Source organism: Tursiops truncatus, chromosome 2 (assembly GCF_011762595.2).
Source record: "Tursiops truncatus isolate mTurTru1 chromosome 2, mTurTru1.mat.Y, whole genome shotgun sequence".
NCBI classification, from domain to species: Eukaryota; Metazoa; Chordata; class Mammalia; order Artiodactyla; family Delphinidae; genus Tursiops; species Tursiops truncatus.
The window spans coordinates 162,954,723-162,977,518 of NC_047035.1; the positions used below are offsets into that span (position 1 = coordinate 162,954,723).

At 40.6% G+C, this 22,796-nt stretch overlaps 1 protein-coding gene across 3 annotated transcripts in view; it reads right to left on the minus strand.

The window, feature by feature from the left end:
- DNAJC1 (DnaJ heat shock protein family (Hsp40) member C1) overlaps positions 1-22,796 on the minus strand; it is a 202,022-nt gene that overhangs the window by 30,076 nt on the left and 149,150 nt on the right. For all 3 annotated transcript variants that reach the window (XM_033852435.2, XM_033852436.2, XM_073801646.1), the window contains one exon: positions 2,871-2,990. In XM_033852435.2, the coding sequence (XP_033708326.1) occupies positions 2,871-2,990 (120 nt within the window). The remainder of the gene's footprint in view (positions 1-2,870; positions 2,991-22,796) is intronic.

Genomic DNA, 22,796 nt, shown 5'->3' on the forward strand with positions numbered 1-22,796 from the left:
CCATCTTAGCTGCTTCAGTGTAACTCACTGTGTGTTCGGTAAAATGAGTTTTGTCTTCAGACACTTGTTCTCTTTTAGAGAGAGAGTGCTTTACAGTTTGTGTTTGTGTGTATGGTACTGAAATGTAGTTACTGAAATGAAACGTACAGTCTAGCTATGGAGATGATGCTCACAGAATGAAAATACAGTGTGAGTCTATATATGTATATACTGATATAGAAGAAAAGTTACAGTGGCACTTTTGGTGCCCAAAATTTTAGGTTTACTAAGTATTTCCAAGGTACTTTTGGTATTATGAAAATAGAACTAATACTTGGAGGGGGAAAAAATATCTCAAAAAGTCATGTTTGGGGGCTTCCCTGGTGGTGCAGTGGTTGAGAGTCTGCCTGCCGATGCAGGGGACACAGGTTCATGCCCCGGTCCGGGAAGATCCCACATGCCGCGGAGCGGCTGGGCCCGTGAGCCATGGCCGCTGAGCCTGCGCGTCCGGAGCCTGTGCTCCGCAACGGGAGAGGCCACAACAGTGAGAGGCCCGCGTACCGCAAAAAAAAAAAAATCATGTTTGCTACTTCCATGATAAAAGGAAAAAATATCTATTACATGGAATCAGTCTTCCTTGGGTAAGTACAGAAGAAGAAGAAGAAAAAAACTATGGGATGAATTTGCAAAAGTGTGAAAAGATGCCTTTACCTACACCAAGGCTGCACTAAGACTGCTCTTGTAAGTTACGTCAATTTTCAAGATCTATGATACTAAACAGCCATCCCAAGGCTCTGTTGGTTACATCACGTATATTAGCATTTAAACTTTCATCTCGCTCCTCTTAAAAATATAGATTAAAAATTTAACCAGATTTTAATGACAACAACAAAGTAAAATATTGCTCTATTCAATTTCTTATCTGCCTTTGGAATTATTAACTATAATGTCTCATAGAAATATTATTTAAAAAGTTAAAGGCAGTGTTGGGACTTCCCTGGTGATGCAGTAGTTAAGAATCCGCCTGCCAATGCGGGGGACATGGGTTCGAGCCCTGGTCCGGGGAGATCTCGTATGCCGCGGAGCAACTGAGCCCGTGCACCACAACTACTGAAGCCTGCGCACCTAGAGCCCGTGCTCTGCAACAAGAGAAGCCACCGCAATGAGAAGCCCGCGCACCGCAACGAAGAGTACCCCCGCTTGCCGCAAACTAGAAAAAGCCTGCATGCAGCAACGAAGACTCAATGTAGCCATAAATAAATAAAAAGTTAAAGGCAGTGCTATCTTCAACAGAGACACTAAGTTAGTTAGTGAACTATTCTCTCTCATCAACCAACTGAACTACAAGTTTTGAGGCCCTTTTAAACCAATGCCTGTTTTGTAACTTTCTAAAAAGTATTTCAGTCATTTTTGTTAATCACTATATTAACAGTAATTATACATTTAGAGGATCATAGTACTTAAAACATCAGTAACCATGAAACATCTTTAACCTGGTCAGATATTTACTGATAAGGCATTATTAGATCTTTTACAACCTTGCAACAAGATAAAATGCACATCCCAGTAACATTCTTAGCAGAGGAAAAGGTATCCTTATGGTTTTCCTCCAGTAACCTAAGATAACGGGTCTCATCATGAAATAGCCAAAAAAACAGTTACAAGATACAAGGGCTAACTTTCCACATGATCAGACTAACCCTTAAGTCGAAATCATGTAAAACATCTTACAAAAATTTGTGTCTTTAAAATGTGATTTTAAAAAGTCCTACCATATGGTAGTAAAAACATTCCTATATAATTTAAAATTCTCAAAGCAGCTCCTATCTGAAACAGAAAAAAAAAAAAAAGAAAAAAAACCCAAGAAAAAAAATTGACAGTAATACGTATTATTTGTTTCTAAATTAAAAGGTTATTTTTTTGGTGGTTGTGCTTATTAATCATTTTGCAGGGTTTTTAAATTGTTCATTATCAAAAAAGGCCCAAAGTATACTAATACAATTGAAGAGAACATAAGAAATCTGAATCTTTGCTTTCAGTATCCTTAGATATTTTAGAGCTATAGGATTTATTTTAAAGTAAATTCAGTAAATATTTACTATCATTTATGAAAATGAGGATCATATTGATGAAAATAAAGACCTCCATTTCAAGTAAACATTTACTGAATATTTAGTATATATCAGGTGCTCTAGTAGGTGCTTTTATAAGATTCTCTGCCCTATATTTCTAAAGTGTTAAATCGAAAACTTTCCCGGTAAACACTGTCTTTTAAATGGTAGGTATTACTGGTCACATATAATCATATATAAATTAAATATATATTGTTTATAGTATATATATAAATCTATAGTTATACACTTCTAATGTACATTATATATAATTATAAAGCTATATGCATAGAACAATTTTTTGGTTAAACAACTTGTCAAAATGAATCGTAGGTATCATCCTTGAAATAAAAACATTATAGGACTATTGCTCATTTAATTAATGCAAACCACCTGTCAACTACCTATAGCAATCTGTACTTCAGTGTTAAAAAGATCCAGCTGAAATGTAACTTCTCTAATTCTGATCAGAGAACTATTTTTTTCCCCCACAGCTAAAGGGGTCACTCGAAACAAAAACTAGCATTGTTTTTCTGTGATTAGGTTACAGTAGCTTAAGTCTCTAAACACCAGAATGCCTCACACAGCTGTTAATTGTAGACCAGGGGACTAGCTGACATCTGCTTCTTGCTTATTTTGTTAACGGTTCACTTGCAGGTCCTTAAAAAGATTGTAGGCTTTCTCCAAAGATAATGTTGGACGCATCTATGTCTGCCTTCTACATAGTTGGCTTATTCTGGTTTGTCACTCTCCATACAGTGCAAATCTGAGTGAACTCACATCTGTCACCGATCGACCCAATTCGTGGGCAATCTTTTCCCATCGACCTGGGGTTCCTCCTGGGAACTTAACCATACTTCTTGTCAGCTGGCTGAGGTCCTCTTCTGTCCATTCAGGTGCCTGCAAAACATTAAAGAAAAAAAATAATTCAGAGAATGTTCGCTAAAACATTTAATAAACCTGTGAAACCAAGTATTGGCATTATGCTTTCTGCAAAAATAACAATGTTAAAACGTATCTACTAGTTTAGGTGAAGGTCTGAGTTGCATAGTTAACATTAGAATGCAAAGCTCCCGCAGCCTTTTAAATGCTCCAACGTACACCAAATAATAAAGAAGAAGTACTGTGAACCCAGGCTCTTAAAGACATTAAAAAAAGAAAGACAGTTGTTTTGAAGTGCATTGTGTCACTAATGCTCACAAATGCCTCATGTGAGCTTACCACAGAAGGTCTTGAAGTTTTTAAGAAAAATGATTAAAAAAGCAAAAAAACTTTATAAGTGTAAATGAAAATGTGAACAAGTAAATGGACTGATTCAGAATCAGAACCGAGACAAAGATATATTTTTTGTTCATTCTACGTAACGATATTTAATTCTAAAAAGCATGTATTTTCAAGAAGTTAATTTATCAAGTGCTAGCATTTTGTAAAACCTGAGAATAGAAATTAGAAAATCCTGCAGCCAAGACTTAAACCACCCAGTCCATGCAAAGCAACACTTCCTTTTTGAGAAGGTAAATAGCTTCTAAAAGTTGATCAGATTATTAAATTGAATAATAAAATACCTTAAAGATGATAAAAATCTGTTTTTGCAAAAGCCAAAATTCTCAGAGCAAGCATATTCTCTGCATTTTATTCAGCATTACCACTTGGTGAAACCCAAAGTTGAGCAAAGCAAAAGAAACCATCATCAAAGAACAGATAGCCACGTTACAATTATTTTACATTACAGCACTAAACCGTTTCCTACCAGAGGCAGTAGCCACAATGGTACAACACAAGACTCTAGGAGTCAGCAGAGAGATGGAGGAAGCCACCTTATTTTCCTTTAATTAAAAAGAAAGAAAAAAGAAAGAAGGAAGGAAACCTCTGAGACAAATACCTTTTCTAATCACTGTTTCCGATAATGAACAGGCATACATCAGGCCGTATGCATTACAGGACCATCAGCACAGACAACAGCCAGAGGTGAGTGACCCCAGGGACTATCTCCACAGCTACAGCAAAGCTTCTCCCTGACACTAATCCTCCCTGTCATTCTCCCACTGTGCTCTAACCACACTGACATCCGCCTGCCTCACCGCAAGCTTAAGGGGGCCCTTCCTGACTTTTTACTGTCTCCCCCAATCAATGGTTCAAGCGTGCTCTTTTCACCATGTCCAAATGGCAGCTTCACTCATAATCAAAGTGCACTGCCCCTGTTAAAGGGCTTTCCGAAAGGCTCTCCCATTTGCATTCATTTGCAAAGCAAACTACTTTTATTCACTTTGTTCTGCTATCAAGAATGTTCCCTGAAGCAGATAAATTGGCATAAATACAACCTGCCACTTAAGAGTCAGTAAATAATAGCCAATAGTAGGGAGGATTTTATCAATCATTCTATTTTGTATCCACTAAAAGCTGAAAGCCTCAAACATATTCATCAGTACAACCCTTACGAAACATGCATAAATTCCCTTCTATAAAAAGGTAGCCTACACTGAGTATGGTCGGAATTTCCTTGATATTTAATGAATATCAGAAATCTAGTTCTCCATATCAGATAAATTAAAAATTTACACCGAAGGTTTTTTACTTTTTGCTTGTTTGTTTTTACTTAGGGGAAAAAGCATTATTCAGATATTATTTAGACAGGCATAATTGGATTTTCTAGGAAATCACTTTTGCTAAAAAGCTGAAACTTGAATAACTATACCAATTGGCTTCAAAATGCAAAAGTTACGAAGCATTTAAATATATATAAGCTTATAGTACAAGGTCATACATAAACAGCATTAAGTTGACGCTGCACAGAGATAGAGTATTCCAACCATATAGTGTATCAATGCAATTTCACGCTAAATCAGATCTTATTTCTGCATTAATTATAACAAACACATTTTTGTAGGAAACAAAATTGTCTAAAATGTCAATAATATAAGCCATTCTTTCACAGAGTAAACTAATTCTTTAATCTATTTTTAATAGATTGGCCTTCCAAATATGCTGCATGTATCAACAATGGGCATTAAGAATCAATCTAATTTTAATTCCTTGTGAATGAGTCTAAAAGGATAGTGCCACTTTTTTTCTGGAAAGGAAAAGATTTAAATCAAATATTTGGATGAATATCCTGAAAAATCATCTACTTCCTTGAAAATCCTTCCTTTTAGTTTCACTGTTATTTCACAGCCATGATTTTATTATTAATATTAAAAAACTAGATCAATAATAACTAGGACCATAATCTGAAATCTTTGAAAGAATCCTTTTAGCAGTTCATTATTCTCTCTCTTCCAGCTGTACGGCACTTTGGTGAATGTGTAATTCCTCAGCAATAGTTGGTTGTGTCTTTAGAAGCAACAGAGCCTACTGTGATCCAGCTACTGCAGCAGCCATGAGGGTGGCCTTGGTGTGAATGTATTCTCCTTGTTCTAATCTGGAGCCAACTGTAGCTCTGAAAGTCAAATGAATGCATACGCATACCGCTTTGCCACTTAAAACCACGTGTGTCCAATACTACTGAGACACTGGGCCAAAAATTCATCTCTACTGTAAAGTAATGGAAGACACCCCATGGGGTGGGGACAGCTGTTCTGACTACACAAGCATTCCAATTTTGCATCAGAAAAGCCCCGCTCTGGGAATAAATCTCCATACTGAATAAAAAATAAAAAGTTTTCAAATTATTTAATATATTTATGTAATGACCCCAAAATATATCTGCTAAAGTAAGAGCTGATATAACATTTAAATTGTATTCTCTCTACCCCTTTGGGATAGATTTTTGTCATAAAACCAGCTAATGTTCAAAGATTCTGCCTTTGAAAATCCTTAATATTCTTGGGGGATAGGAGTTGGAGGCTGTAGGGGAAAAGCACACTGTACCTTTAAAGTAACCTATACATACCTTTCCCCTCACAGAGTTAGACGGTAAAATGTTAATTACAAACTGTCATGCAATTTATTTGGTACTGAAAACTTATGATCCAATTAAAAGAAAAATTTTAAATGTACTTATTTACTGCATTTTCATACTTTATTGAAACTGCCTAATGAAGAATATTTCTGTTGAAATGACTTAATGTAATTTATGTAATTACAGACCTTACAATTTTGGATTCAACAACTTTTAATAGATTCAGCTCAATTCATGCATTCTCAAATTTTACCTAAGAAATAATATCCTTACTTAGTATCACCCAGTTAAAATATCACATATGCATCTAATAATGTGGATGGTATATCTAATGATCGAATAACCTGCTACCCTCTCATTCTACATTCTGTACCGACATTTTGTTTTAGAATGTGCATTTGGCTTTCAGCTATACAATTTTCATTTCCAATTTGAAAATTGAGCAGTTAATTGACCTTGACTATATATGTGGATAAATGGTATATTAAAAAACGCAAACAACAAAATTAAAAACAAATCACCTCGGGGCTTCCCTGGTGGCTCAGTGGTTGAGAGTCCGCCTGCCGATGCAGGGGACACGGGTTTGTGCCCCGGTCCGGGAGGATCCCACATGCCGCAGAGCGGCTGGGCCCGTGAGCCATGGCCGCTGAGCCTGCGCGTCGGGAGCCTGTGCTCCGCAACGGGAGAGGCCACAACAGTGAGAGGCCCGCATACCGAAAACAAACAAACAAAACAAATCACCTCTAATGTCTTTTCACTCTTAGGAGGAGAAACTCTTCTTTGAAGAAAACTTGCAACTCATCCTAACCTATTATTATAGTGTTGTGATCCTTTAGCAGCAGTCGTTGTGACCAGAAAGGTCTTCCCATCTATGATTTAGCTGCCTTGCCAAAAGAGAGATCCCCTCTGGACCAGTGATCCTAAAGTGTGGTCTGGCGCGAACCGGCAAACGAGTTTGTTACCCACCTGTGACGAAGTTCCGACACTTACAGCAGTTGACCGCTGCCACCACAACCAAGAGCAATCAGCAGGCTCTTCCTTTAGAGACTAGAAGCCAGTTGGGTTAGTTGTCAAGCTAGCATGTGCGTTCCATGAAGTGCGAGCTGCAATCTCGTTCGGCACAGCAGGACTACAGCCTGGTCAGCAGTAGCCGGAAATAATTTTTAAAACCTGGTCCTTCACTATAGATCATTTGAGAAACACTGCTCAAGACAATGCAGATAGTTCAAATTCCTTCTTACCTCCTTTTTTTTTTTTTAGGAGCAACAGTAAATACTTGGAGCTCTTGAGAAATGGAAACAAAGATGTTTGATCCATTCCTTTGCAAAATATTTTATGCCACTAAGTGTTGGGGGGGCACTTGGCACGTAGTAGAAGATTACACCAGGTACAGGGAACAGCAAATTGCAGAGGCCTTGAAGTGGGAGCACGTCTAGGATGTCTGAGGAACAGCAAGATGGCCAGGGTGGCCAGAACAAAGCAAGCCGAGGTGGCAGGGGGAGGAGGTGAGGTCAGAGGGGCAAGGAGGTAAAATCACAGCAGGGCTCAGAGGCCACAAGGACTCTGACTCATTTACTCTGCCTGACACACAGCTATTGGAGACGTTCTTCTCCCTTCAGTTGGTGGAGAGCTTATTTACAAAAGGGGCTATTTACAAAGGTGTGAGTGGAGGGGAGCCACAGGAGCTCGTGCACTGACAGTCCTGACAGCTCAAACCCGCAAGAGAAGACACCCAGAGTCAGCCTGCTTACGAAGTGAGAGTGAAATCAGGTGCAGGGCAGCAACTGGCCTGAGATGACCACATCCAGAACCACGGCTAATTAGGTCTGTGATGAGTTACTGCACAGGCCCCACAGTTGATGAGAAGGAACAATATCAGGGTGTGATAAGAATCTCTGAGGTCTTTAATGACAGTACTAATCTCTGCCTTTTTTATTCCTTTACTCTCCTGTGGGGATTCAGAAAGGAGTAATCATAAATGTGATCAAGGGGATATATTTACCCAGAAGAATATGATTTTACCTGAAAGATTTGTGAAGTCTTATTTAAAACTATGATATACATTATTCAAATTCTAACCTAAAGAGTACGTACTAGAATCATCTATTCATGGTAATTTAATATTGAAATAAAGAGCTGACACCATCGAAGATGTTTGACTGCCGATAGCTTTGAAGCCTCCCCTCTCCCGTCCCCCTTGTGCCCCACATCTGGGTTAAAGCCTGAAGGAAGCCTGGGAGGCTGAAACCTCGCACGTCCCTCCGTCCCTCCATCCCTCCGTCCCTCCATCCCTCCGTCCCTCCGTGTGTGTGAGAACCCTCATCCCAGCCCCACCCCAACCAAAAAATCCCAAACCAGCCTCCTTTCCTTTCTCAGGTAATTTTTGGGCCAACATGGAAAGCCTGCCCTGTTTTCCCCAGAAAGCCTCGTTACATAACCTTTTTGTATTATCTTGGGGGGGGGGGAGGGGGGTTTTGTGTGTGTGTGTGTGTGTGTGTGTGTGTGTGTGTGACATTATCAGTCCTGACACTGGAACCAAATTTTGGGTATGGAGGTGGTAATGCTGTCCCTGCAAGGTGGCCACAGCAGTTGACACTAGGAGCAGGATGTCTAGAGGGGGGCGACCACCACCCGGGGTTATCTTCTCTTGCTTTGGTTTGCTGACTGGATCTGCTGCCTGGTGCTGCATTTGCTGAGTCCTACCAAGCCTCTGTCATAGATTTAACCCACCTAAGTTGGAAGCGTCAGTGATTGGTGTTCACAGAGAAGAGTATGGGATCAAGGAGCTCCTTTAAGTAGCCTTGGGTTGTGTGTCTCAGTCCAGACTCATCTGTGTCTTAGACTGAGTTGTGTGTCTTGATTGATGGACTCAGGAGAAAGACTCTTAACTTGTGAGATACTGCTTGTGTGTCTCAAGCAGGTGGTGTTGGCCCTGTTCTAAAGAGGGCTCAGGGGGAAAGAGCTTGGTTAGGCCCACTGGGTAGTCACCTGTATGGAGGAACAGCAGTCCCTATTTGAAGAGCAGTTGAATTACTGAGATTCATGCTCCTAAAGGCAGATGGCTCACTAGGACCCTATAAGATACGTTTGCTTCTGCTGCTTATGTCTCTGTTGCAAAAAAAGACCTTGATCCTCAGGGTTACAGAGAAGAACACCCCTGGCATCCCTGTGGCACAGCCAAGTTGTAAATTCAACTGCTGTCACGGCGAAGGATGCTAACCCTGACAATACTGATTGGAGGCTTTCTGGAGGAAGAAATTTATAATTATGAGCAGTGCAGAGAAGACCTCCCTGAAGGATACCCAGTAACTACCACCACCAAAAAACCCCAAACCAAAACAAAAAAAACCTACAGGGTGAGCACAGCGGTCTGCTAGGGCTGCCGCAACTGAGTTGCTTAAACAACAGAAGTCTATCTCTTCACAGTTCTGGAGATCAGAAGTAGGAGATCAAGGTGTCATCAGGGTTGATTTCTGATGAGACCTCTCTTTCTGGCTTGCACATGGCCTTTGCTCTGTGTGTGCCCACGCAAAGCGAGGGAAGATCCCTGGCCTCTCTTCCTCTTCTGATAAGGACCCCAGTCCTATCAGATTAGGGCCCTGCCCGTATGACCTCACTTAACCTTAATTAATCACCTCCTTAAAGGCCCCATCTCCAAGTACAGTCATGTGAGGGTTAGAACTTCCGCATATGAAGTTGGGACACAATTCAGTCAGTAACAAGGAGGAAACAAACAAAAACCGAAATGGAAGTCTGTAATTTGGCCCAATTGGTAACTGAAATTTTACTAAAAGAATTTCTACAACAAAAAGATTAAAAGGGCAGATTGGCTTTTGTACCTCTATAACACTAGTTCTGAATTAGTTTAACGTTTGCTGAAACACAGCAGTTGGATAACCTTCATGGCCTTAATCAGTAACGGGGCTCAAATTACAGTTACACTGGGCATCCCACTAAATTTAAATAAGGTACCCCCTATAATCATCGGGCAGTCACTAAAGGTGATAAAGAGGACAAACAGGTATGCCTTACCTTAACCACAGGAACTACTGTCTTGCCTAAATTTCTCGTGATCACAGTACCCATTGTCCTAAAATGTGCCAGTGCTCATGGACTCTCTGACTCAACGAGTAATAAATATTTGTCACAAATTATCTTGATAAAATGGAACCCCATGAACCTCTTCTTTCCCCATTAAAATAGTTAATGTGGCCCAGTGTAAATTAAAACAAAGTCTTTCATGGTTGAAACCCTTTAGACAAGATGTATTTAGAGAAGTGGTGAGTATCCCCACTGCTCTGCCATTTAAGAGCCCAGTTCACCCTGCTCTTAAACTTGGGAAGAATGAATGTGCCTCACAGTGGATTACCCATGAGCCTGGATTGCTGTGGGCCGCGTTAAGGTCCCTGTAGCCAGTACTACTGAATTGACCAAATTCATCCAATCAGCGAATGGTAAATATTTTTCTATTATAGAATTTGCTGCATATCTTTTGTTCGGTGCCTATTTCAACAGCCTCTTGACTGAAGTTTGCCTTCCCCTCCAAAGGGCTAGGACATACTTTACCCAGCTCCCAGGGCGGGTAGCTCACAGCCCTGTCATTGCACGCAGTCTCTGAGGGCAAGACCTTAACTACATCCTTCTTTCTCTAGGGACACAGGTATGACATTACCCTGATGATTTCCTCTTTGACACACTCGTTTGGGACATACAAATAATACAAGGTGCTCACAAAAAGAGGATGGGCCACTGCCTCACACACAGGGTAAGGCCCCCCTGCCACCTCGATGAGATTCCTGAAAATTATTGGGGAAACTGAAGGCTGCTCTCTCTGTGACACTGTCAAGAAACAGCTGTTGACTCTCAGCACCCACAACGTCTTTTAGGCTTTTTTGTGTGTTCCGAAGGAAACATATTTCTCATTTACAACTTGTACACAAGCCCATTTATGCTGTTACTTGCAAATTAGCTCACTTTGAATGGGGCCCCCTCTAACAAAGGGCTCTAGAATCTGTCCCAACTGCAAAATAACAGACACTCCTGTTAGTGCCCCCCAGAGACTCCTTCACTGTAGAGGTTTTGGCAACCTTCTCTCTGAGTTAGAATACCAGTTGTGTACAGCTAATTACTTTAAAATGTTAAAACCGTAAGTATTTGGACTGCTAAAATTAAATTTTTGGTCTTTTAAAGAAACTGCTTAAAAAATGAAAAAGAAAGCCACAAACCAGGAGCAAATATTCACAGCACATATCAGAAAACAAGATTTGTATCGCAATTTGTTCATCTATTCTCCTACTGATAAACACCTGGGTAGCTGCCGGCTCTGGGTTACAATGTATTATGAATACAGACGCTATGGATATTTGTGTATAACTCTCTTAGTGGTCATGTGTCTTAATTTCTCTTGGATAAATACCTACTGGTGGAATCGCTAGGTCATAGAGAAAGTACACATGTCACTTTACAAGAAACTAGGTAAGTATTTTTCCCAAGTATTGCTTTGCACTCTAACCAGCGATAACTGAGGGTTCTTGTTGCTCCAGATCCTCACCCACACTCGATATCACCAGTTATTTTATTTATTTATTTATTTTAAAAGAATAATCAGGAATTTAGTTATTAATTTAATTTTATTTAATTTTACTTTTTGGCCATGCCATGCAGCATGCGGGATCTTAGTTCCCCAACCAGGGATCGAACCGGTGCCCCCTGCATTGGAAGGACAGAGTCTTAACCACTGGGCCTCCAGGGAAGTCTCCAGTTATTTTGACTGTTCTGGTGGGAATGAAATGTATCTTATTGTGGTGACGATTTGCATTTCCCAGATAACAAATGATCTTGAGTATCTTTACATGTGTTTAAAGACCAACTGAATATCTACTTTTGTGAAGTATGTGTTCATTTGTTAACTGGGTTGTCTTTTATCAGTCAGTTGTAAGAATTCTTTATATTTTGTGGACACAAGATCTTTGTCAGATATATGTTTTGTGAATATTTTCTTCCAGTCTGTAACTTACATTTTCATTTAAAATTCTTCAACTTCTGAAGACCTACCTAATTCCCATATACTCTTTATCTAGCTAACTACAATGCTAATAGCTTATGTAATTACTGTGGTTACAGGCCTCCAAGATGGTCCTCAGTGATGTCTACCTCCTTGTTCAGTCCCCTTCCACAGTGCCTAGAGCTGACCTGTGTAACTAACAAGATATTGTAGAAATGGCAGTGTGTGACTTCCAAGGCTAGTTTATAAAAGACACTGCAGCTTCTGCCTTGCTGTCTTTGGGATCACTTGGCTCTGAAGGCCAACTGCCCAGTTGTGAGGGCATTCAAGCAGCCCAATAGACAGGCAGTGATAGGAAGAGACAGTGTCTCCCTCAAGATCAAGGGGCAAGCATTCTTACTGTCTGGTGTAGTGAAGATAATTGCCTCCCTCTGGAGAAAAGGACAGCCATGCTTATTGCCTGTTATAAAAGATTTGGGTTCCTTAAGCTCAGGATTCCTCTTCTGCACCACAACCCATTGGCTGCAGAGGGGGTCATCTGTCCCTCTGCATTGCTCTGGGGGAACTGGGCTCAGGGAACCAGCAGAAAAAATGCTGATACTCTAGCTACTGCTATTGCTGTGAGTGACAAACTGTCCTTTACCTCTGATCGACGAGTCTCATGTCTGCTACCAGCATCCATGAAACTGTGGCAGGCTAACTTATGTTCTTGCAAGTGGGGTAGAATCTCCAATGCCTTACAGTTTGGGTGACAAGGATAGGATTCTGACTGAGACACGACTTTCTGAAAGAGGAAGGATGAGAGCCTTGCAGAGACTTGAGGGAAGGCCTTGGGAATCTGCAGTAAACACGTTGACCAAATCATACAGTCAGTTATGGAAGCAAATGGCCCTTCCTTTCGCTGCCTATTACTGAGGGTGAACTGCGGAGGTGGCTGCAGGCTGAACACCAGGAAACAGGTGTCCTCACTGCTGCTAAATCTCTTCTGGGCTGGGGCACTTCCTTACCATCCTGTTAATCAGCCTCAGGTGTGTCCCACAGTAACAACCAGGAGATTCATTTCAGTACTGTTCCCTTTCAGGCAAAAGGTTCTGCTCTCTTTCAGACAATTACAGAGACACATATCTATAATGACCATGAAAGGAGAGAAATTCATGGGCATAAATCAGGCCAGTCCATTAGAACAATGTCTGGTTTACTTGGGAGTTGAGGGGGCGGGGTGTGTAATGGTCTTAAGGACAAATGGTATCAGCTGGGCTGTCTTTCCTACAGTCTGTCTTGTCCACCTCAAGTCTATTTGGAAATGACAGTAAAAGGTCTCAGAGGTTTTGGAAGTGGGTCATGGCTGCTTTTATCCTTTCAGGAGGTCTCCCAGAGACAGATAAACTCTTGTAGGAAACCAAGAATGAGGCCTTGCTTAGTATTCAGGTTCTTATTACCTCAGATTGGATTTAGAATGCTGATATAAGTGACCAACTAGAGAATGAGAAATTAACCCAGAGAAACTTAGGTAAATTTTTGTGGTCAGCCTACCACCCTGGAAAACTCCCCTAGCCCTTATGTAGAAACTGAGTGAGAATTAAGAGATGTTAGTGATGGGAGAGCAACTGCTCTGGATCAAGATGGACTCGGCAAAGAAGGTCACCACTGTGCAAGCCTGAGCCAGCCAGTGGCAACCCCATGACCTCAGCTAGAAAGCCCTGTGGCTACGGTACTGAGTCAGAGAGTTCTCAAAGCTGAAATAGATGGTATCCGCCATGAGGACCTCACCACCTGATCGCAGGTGGTGTGATCACGGGTCGCCCAAAACAGTGGAGTTGCACTTGGTTTGTGCAGCTCAGAATTAGAAGCACCTTATCCAAATCTCTGAGTACTGGAGATAGTATGTGTCTCATTTCAGCACTCTACCTGGTACTTTATACGGACTAAACTACTTATCACAGTACTTTGAAGGGACTCAGACCAGCAGGCTGCATTTGCACCTGTCCAGCAAGCTGCTGACATGCTGTCTGCTTTTGAAGTCCCACATCTTCATGACTCTTTTGGGAGGTAAGTCTCTATGACTAATGACCCTGTGACCTGGAGCCTATGACAAAGGAAAACAGCCTTGACCTGGAGGCATCTCTTGGGTTTTGGACTTGCTGCCTCCCTGACACAGCTATCAGGTAGGCACACCACCCCCTTTTTTGGGGGCCTCATTGCACAGCATGTGGGGTTTCAGTTCCCTGACCAGGGATCAAACCCGTGCCCCCTGCAGTGGAAGCGCAGAGTCCTAAACACTGGGCCACCAGGGAATTCTGAGGTGCACCCTTTTTGAAAAGCAACTACTAGCTTGCTGTTGAACTATTTTCAAAAGGAATGCCTGGTTTAAGGAAGCCTTGTGACTCTCCAGTCTGATATTCCCATTTTGGGGTGAGTCAATGCAGATTCAATGACTCATAAGTTGAGGGGGCCTAACAAGCCTTGCTTGTTAAATGGAAACGGTAAGTTCAAGAACACAGCTGGCCTCGGCCCACTGGCATCTGGTCTCTACATGAAAAAGTGGCAGCTTTCCCTTTGGGAGAAACTTTTACTCTATTCCACCATCTGAAGCAAAGCTGCTGGCTCAGTGGGGCCCTCAATTCACAAAGGTTCCATTAAATGCCTGGGCCTTGTTCACTGATGGTTGGGCTAATGAGAAACCTGACGGTATCCAACCTCAGTTAGCAGCTATGAAAAAACAAAACAGATGTCGCTGTGTAGAGAGAGTGGAGCTGGGGGTGGGAGGCGGAGCGCTTCCCCACCACCGACACTTTTCCAGGTTACTGAGCTGCCATTCCCATCCGATCAGCCACGTCATTATGGCTCTCGAAGGTGGTCTTTGCCATTTTTTCAGCTTTCCAGACCATTCACGGTCTGTCCGCAGTTACACCTTTTATTGCAAAAGCCACTCAACAGCCACTCAAGAGTTACCGTATCTGATGAAACTCAAAAATTGATTCAAAAATGTTTGACTCTATCTCCCTCACCTCCTCCAGGTCTTTACACCTTATAATAAAGCAGTTTGGTCACTAAATGTCACTTTCTCTAGGAAGGAATCTTATCTTCTTAGCTACTTCCTGGGTAATGAGTAATGATTAGGATGAAAGGAGATGCGGGTTATAGAGACGTATTTAGAAAATTTGGGATTCCCACCTGATTCTGGCATGATGCTTCTTTCCCTTATGACAATCCCAGCCCAGTCTGGCTGGTATACCTTCTGGGTGGCAGTCCAGCCAAAAGGGGGAATAGGCGTTTCAACCTCGATTCTGGTTCAGCTACCTGGATTCTCTTGTTAGAGTCACATGGTCCTAGGTCATGATCACTTAGGTGAATAGACTTGTCACCAATACAGTGCAAAGTGGGGGGATCTAATGGAACTCTATAAGATGTATAAAAATGACTTTTTCCTCTCGTACTTGACCCTTCTGGGGAAAAGATCTTGGTACAAGGTCAGGGGTGAATGGGGGAAAAAAAGGTGAAGCTACAGCTTCTGGAATGAGATACCCCAATTTTGTGGCAATGGAGGGAGAACAACAATCTCAAAATCTGGAAAGGGAACAGCTTAGATCCTGAGAGATATGGGGAAGGGAGGAGTGTTAATAATTTTGTCTTTCAGAATAGGCCCTGGAACCTTCCTCATGAAGGAAAACACCCTGGTGCTACTCTCTCAAACTGTTCCAAGTGCCCTAAATTTAGCTGGCTGTACCACAATTTGATTATTATTGCCTTAAATATTTCTGACAATGCCATTAAAAATAGCAGATGGCCCAGATCCTGTATATCCCATGCTAAACGTACATCAGCACCTTTGGGTGTCATCTCTATCCTCATCCCCATGGCCATCACACTCAATCATTCTGTGGGGAAGAAAAATGTGACTGGTGGCACTGACCAACATGACAGGTTGGGCTGACGACTTCAGGTAGTTGCTCAACAAAACAAGGACTAGACTCCATTATTAAAAGTGAACTGGCCCAGCTGACAGGTGTGTAGGAAGCAGGGTCGACTTGTTCCTCCCCCCGACTCATAAAAGTCTCATATGTAATATACTACCACTGCCCTAATAATTGTAAATAAACTCTCTTTACAGGGTCATCATGTGCCTGCACCCTAGGACTACACTTTGGTGCAGAAGCAAGCCATCTTTTTTTCCTTTATTCCTGAAAATACAATGACTTGCGCCCTGGGAGTAGTCGTAAGAGACATTCAAGTGTTTAAGGAAACACCACCAGCAGGTTATGTAGCCCTCAGATGACTGAGAAGATCCCTCCGAAATGAGGGATAACTGACTTGTAGTTCATGTGCTCATTGAGGAAGGTATCCCTACGATGGGAATCATCTAATTTTAAAAGGTGGTATGAAATTTGTTCCTGACTATTTGAATTGACCAATTACACTACCTACCATGGTGGTGGAAGACACTCAGATCAGCCTCAACTTTCTGGCCAGGGTTGTTACTGGTGACCCCACTGCCACAGATTCCTCCTGTGGGCCAGGGCGGAAGCTTGCTAAAGCATCCTGCTATACCAGAGGCTTGGGGAACTGGCTTAAAAATGCTGATATTCTGACTACTGCTGTTGCTGTAATAAACTGTCCTTTATCTCTGACCAGGAGTCTTATTCTTCTATCACCATTCATGAAACTGTGGCAGGCTAACTTGTTAGTCTGCAAACAGTGTGAAATTGTAGACCCTTCACAGTTGTTGACAGTATGTACCTTTTCATTTTCTTAATGGTACCTCTTGAATGACAGAAGTTTTTAATTTTCATGAAGTCCAATTTATCAGTGTTTTCTTTTATGGTTAGTGACTTGAGTGCCCTGTCTCTAAAGGCTTTATCAATCTCAAGGGTAAGGTAGGGGTCAAGGTTCATTTCCTATTTCACAGCTGCTCCAATACCATTTGTTGAAAAGACTACATTCTTTCTCCTTCTGAATTGCCTTGATATCACTGTCAAAAATCAGTTGATAGACTGTAGAGAACAAATGTATGGATACCAAGGGGGAAAGGGGTGGTGGGAGGGATTGGGAGACGGGGATTGCCACTATACATTATCGATACTATGTAGACAACTGATGGGAACATACTGTATAGCACAGGGAACTCTACCTAATGCACTGTGGTGACCTAAATGGGAGGGAAGTCCAAAAGGGAGGGGATATCTGTATGTGTATGGCTGATTTATTATGTTGTGCAGTGCAGGCAAACACAACAGTGTAAAGCAACCACACTCTAATAAAAATTAAAAAAAAAAAAGACAAAGAAGAGAAACAAAGAGAAGTCAAGAAGAAAAGGAATGTAATCACTAAAGGCAAATATAAACATTTTAAATTCTTAAAAAAAATCAACTGTCTGTCTGTATGTGTCTACTTCAGGGCTCTTTTAATGTTACATTGATCTATTTATCTATTGGATGCCATATAATTTCCATTATAAGATAAGAAAATTGTAGTGTTGTGCTGCTAATTTTTTTAAAGATGTAGCACATCACAACTTTTTTTTTTTGGGGGGGAATGAAAATTATTTTAAATTACAAATAAATATTCCATCTATTTAAATCTTTATCCCTGCTTGTGGAATAATGCTATATAGTCTGCAAAAGGACCTAAATCAGGACCTGGGGTCTTTGTTGTCTTTTTTAGCTACACCTTTCTAATGCTCTACAAAACTTATATCCTGTCTTACTCTTCCTGAAATAAGAACACTATCATCACCTATAAGGTTAGGGAATTGGCAAAAAGATGTAATAATTTTCTTAAGGCCACCTAGAAAGTCAATACAAGAAGCCAAAGATTCAAAGTTCTTAAAGAAAAAAAAAAGTATTCTGGATAAAATTATAAATGATTAAGACCCAACATTTACTATATTATTTACTAAGATTATATAAAAGATATGTGTGAGTGTGCATTTACTATATTATTCAAAAGAAAGACTCTTTGAAAATGAGCATTGGTAAATTTATGTTAGAAAATCTTTGTGCCGTCATTATTACTTGTTCTCTATTGTTTTTTTTTCAATGTTGAAAAGTAGGAAAAGCTTTATAAAGAATTACATTACTATTTACTGCCTAAAACTTTTTTTTGAGAAAAATGAATAGTAAAGCGTAGAAAACCAAAGTTAGATATATATACTGTTAGACTACCTAGGATAAAGTTATATCATATTTAAGATTAACATAATGTTAACAGAAAAACTTTAGAACATGACACTGGCTTTGATTTAAGACCTCATGAAAAAGCAGTACAAATTAGTTTTTTTTAGTTTTGGAGGACATGCATTAGCCCACCAGCTTGTCAGTCACGCTTTGAAATTCAAGCTTAAAAAATGTATTGGGGACTTCCCTGGTGGCACAGCAGTTAAGAATCTGCCTGCCAATGCAGGGGACATGGGTTCAATCTCTGGTCTGGGAGGATCCCACATGCCACGGAGCAACTAAGCCCGTGCGCCACAACTACTGAGCGTGCGCTCTACAGCCCGCGAGCCACAACTACAGAGCCCGTGCTCCGCAACAAGAGAAGCCACCACAAAGAGAAGCCTGCGCACCACAACAAAGAGTAGCCCCCACTCGCCGCAACTAGAGAAAGCCCGTGAGCAGCAACGAAGACCCAACGCAGCCAAAAATAAAATAAAATTAAATCTTTAGGGAAAAAAAGTATTGATTTACCACTGACATAATTAAAATTATATCCTCTTGTTGGATTGACCCCTTTATCGTTATGTAATACTCCTTCTCTGTCTCTTATGATAATCTTTGTTTTAAAGTTTACTTTGTCTGATATAAGTATAGTTACCCCAGCTTTCTTTTGGTTTCCATTTGTATAGAGTATCTTTTCCCATCCCTTCACTTTCAGTTTATGTGTGTCCTTATATCTGAAGTCAGTCTCTTGTAGTCAGTGTATTGATGGGCTAATGCATGTCCTCCAAAACTATAAAGAATTATAGTGGACCCTTGTACAACATGGGTTTGAACTGCATGGGTCCACTTACATGCAGATTTTTTTCAATAAATATGTACTATAGTACTACACGAAACACAGTTGGTTGAATCCACAGATGTGGAACTGGGGATACGGAGGCCTGACTATAAAGTTACATGCAAATTTTTCACTGTGTGAAGGGTTGGTGCCCCTAATCCCCATGTTGTTCAAGGGTCAACTGTAATACCAATCCTTCTCTAACTCTTCCAAAAAATAGAGAACACTTTCAAACTCATTTTACAAGGCCAGCATTACCCTGATACCAAAACCAGACAAGGAAGCCATAAGGAGAGAAAATTACAGGCCAAAATCCCAGGTGAACACAGATGCATTTTAAAATCCTCAAGAAAATATTAGCAAACCAAATTCATTAATACAGTAAAAGTATCATACACCACGGTCACGTGGAATTTATTCCAGGGATGCAACAATGGTTCAACATGTGCAAATCAATGTGATACACCAACATTAACAACATTGGTTTGTTAACAACATTAACAAAATGAAGGATAAAAATCATATAATCATCTCAGTAGATGCAGAAAAGGAATTTGACAGAATCCATAAATATCCATTTATGATAAAAACTCGCAAGAAAGTGAGTACAGAGGGAATGTACTTCAACATAATAAAGGTCATATATGACAAGCCCATAGCTAACATTATACTCAATGGTGGAAAGCTGAAAGCTTTTTCTTTAAGATCAAGAACAAGACAGGGATGCCAAGTCTTACCACTTTTATTCAACATAGTATGGAAAGTCCTAGCCAAAGCAAGTAGACAAGAAATAAAATGCATGCAAACTGGAAAATGCATGCAAACATGTAAAACTGTCACTTTTTGCAGATGATATATGATATAATATATAGAAAACCCTAAAGCCTCCACCAAAAGACTGTTAGCACTAGTAAATTCAGTAAAGTTTCAGGAAACAAAATCAATCAAAACAATCTGTTGTGTGGTTTTTTTTTTTTTTTTTTTTTGCAGTACGCGGGCCTCTCACTGTTGCAGCCTCTCCCGTTGCGGAGCACAGACTCCGGACGAGCAGGCTCAGCAGCCATGGCTCACGGGCCCAGCCGCTCTGCGGCATGTGGGATCTTCCCGGACAGGGGCACGAACCCGTGTCCCCTGCATCGGCAGGCAGACTCTCAACCACTGTGCCACCAGGGAAGCCCTGTTGTGTTTTTATGCACTAGTAATGAACTCTCACAAAAAGAAATTAAGAAAACAATCCCATTTACAAAAAAATAAAATACCTAGGAATAAATTTAACCAAGGAGGTGAAAGATCTGTATACTGAAAACCGTAAGACATTAATGAAAGAAACTGAAGAAGACACAAAAAAATGGAGAGACAGTCTGTGCTCATGGATTGGAAGAATATGTTAAAATGTCCATACTACCCAAAGCAATCTACAGATTCAATACAGTTCAATGGTATTTTTCACAGAAATAGAAAAACAATCCTAAAATTAGAGTGGAACCACTAAGGACCCCCAATAGCCAAAGCAATCTTGAGAAAGAAGTACAAAACTGGAGCAAAGTACAAAACTGCTCCCTGATTTCAAATTATATTACACACCTACAGTAATCAAAACAGTATAGTATGAGACAACCTACTGAATGGGAGAAAATATTTGCAAATGATATTACTGATAAGAGATTAATATCCAATACATATAAATAGCTCATAAAACTCAACATCAAGAAAACAACCCAAGGGCTTCCCTGGTGGCACAGTGGTTAAGAGTCTGCCTGCCGATGCAGGGGACATGGGTTCGTGCCCCGGTCCGGGAGGATCCCACATGCTGCGGAGCGGCTGAGCTCGTGAGCCATGGCCGCTGAGCCTGCACGTCCGGAGCCTGTGCTCCGCAACGGGAGAGGCCACAGCAGTGAGAGGCCCGTGTACCGCAAAAACAAAACCAAAAACAAACAACCCGATTAAAAAATGGGGCAGAAGAACTGAACAGACATTTTTCCAGAGGAAATGCAGATTTTTCATATGCAGGCCAAGAGGCATATGAAAAGATGATCAACATAACTAATCATCAGGGAAATGCAAATGAAAACCACAATGAGATATCACCTAACACCTGTCAGAATGGCTATCATCAAAAAGAACACAAATAACAAATGTTGGTGAGTGTGTGGAGAAAAGGGAACCCACATACAGTGCTGGTGGGAATGTAAACTGATGCAGCCACTGTGGAAAGCAGTATGGGGGGTTTTCAAAAAATTAAAAATAGAACTACCATATGACCCAGCAATTCCACTCCTGGGTACACATCTGAAAAAGACAAAAACACTAATTCGAAAGCTACATGCACCTCAATGTTCAGAGCAGCATTATTTACAATTGCCAAGATATGGAAACAAACTAAGTGCCCGTCAACAGATGAATAAAGATGTGGTATATCTATACCATCAAATACTACTCAGCTATAAAAAAAGAATGAAATTTTGCCATTTGCAGCAACATGGATGGATTTGAAGGATATTATGCTAAATGAACTAAGTCAAAGACAAATACTATATGATATCACTTATATGTGGAATCTAAAAGACACACCAAACTAGTGAATAAAACAAAAAAGAAGCAGACTCGCAGATATGGAGAATAAACTAGTGGTTACCAGTGGGGGAGTGGGCGGGCGGCAATAAAAGGGTGGGGGAGAGGGAGGCACACACTCCTGGGGGCAAGACAGGCTCGAGGATGTACTGCACAACGTAAGGAACCCAGCCAATATTGTGTAGTAACCGTAAATGGAAAAAACGAATGAAAAATTGTATGAAAAATAAAAAATAAATGGCCACCCCACCACCACCAAACAGTATGATACTGGCATAAAGTCAGATTATATGATCAATGGAAGAGAATAGAGATCACAGAAATAAACTCATTCATATACGGTCAATTGATTTATGACAAAGGAGCCAAGAATATACAATGGGGAAAGGACAGTCTCTTCAATAAATGGTGCTGAGAAAACTGGACAGGCATACGCAAAAGAATGAAACTGGACCACTATCTTACACCATACATAAAACTTAACCCAAAACAGATTAAAGACTTGAATGTAAGACCTGAAACCATAAAACTCCTGGAAGACAACATAGGCAGTAAGCTCCTTGACATCCCAGATTTGATCCACTGTTAAAAATCCACCAATTTTTCTCATTTCCTTTAGGAAGAAATCCAAGTTCCTATGCAAGGCATTTAAAGACTGGGTATCTGGCCCCTGCCTACCTCTCCACTTTTATTTCATCTTAATCTCTGCCTCCTATCCTAATGCTTCAGACATCTGAAACTACTGGCTGAACATGGAGGATGTTTCATATCACTGTGCCTTTTTGAATATTTTCCCTATGCTTAGAATACACTATTCTGCATTTTCTATCTAATAACTACTCCTACATTAAGAATAAGTTTCCTCTGTGAAGCCTTTCTAACTCCCAAGACACTGAAGTACTCCCTCTGCTATGCTTCCTCCATAACTATATACACTTTTATAAAAATTATTGCATTATATTGTGATGGCCTCTTTATATAACTGTTTCTTTGTATGGATTATAATCTCCTAAGGCTTAGGGACTATGCCTTTCCTGCATATATTCTCAATGCCTGGAGCACATTATTAAGTCAGTGAATAATTACTGAGTGAGTATTTTGGGAAAAAGTTGAAAAACCCAAAGGAAAAATAGAGGCGAAGCATACCAGGCCCCTTTGGAGGTAGGACAATAAATTCTATATGTATTATTAGAAGTGGATAACGCATACATGAGTGGAAAATGACAATAATTACGTATTT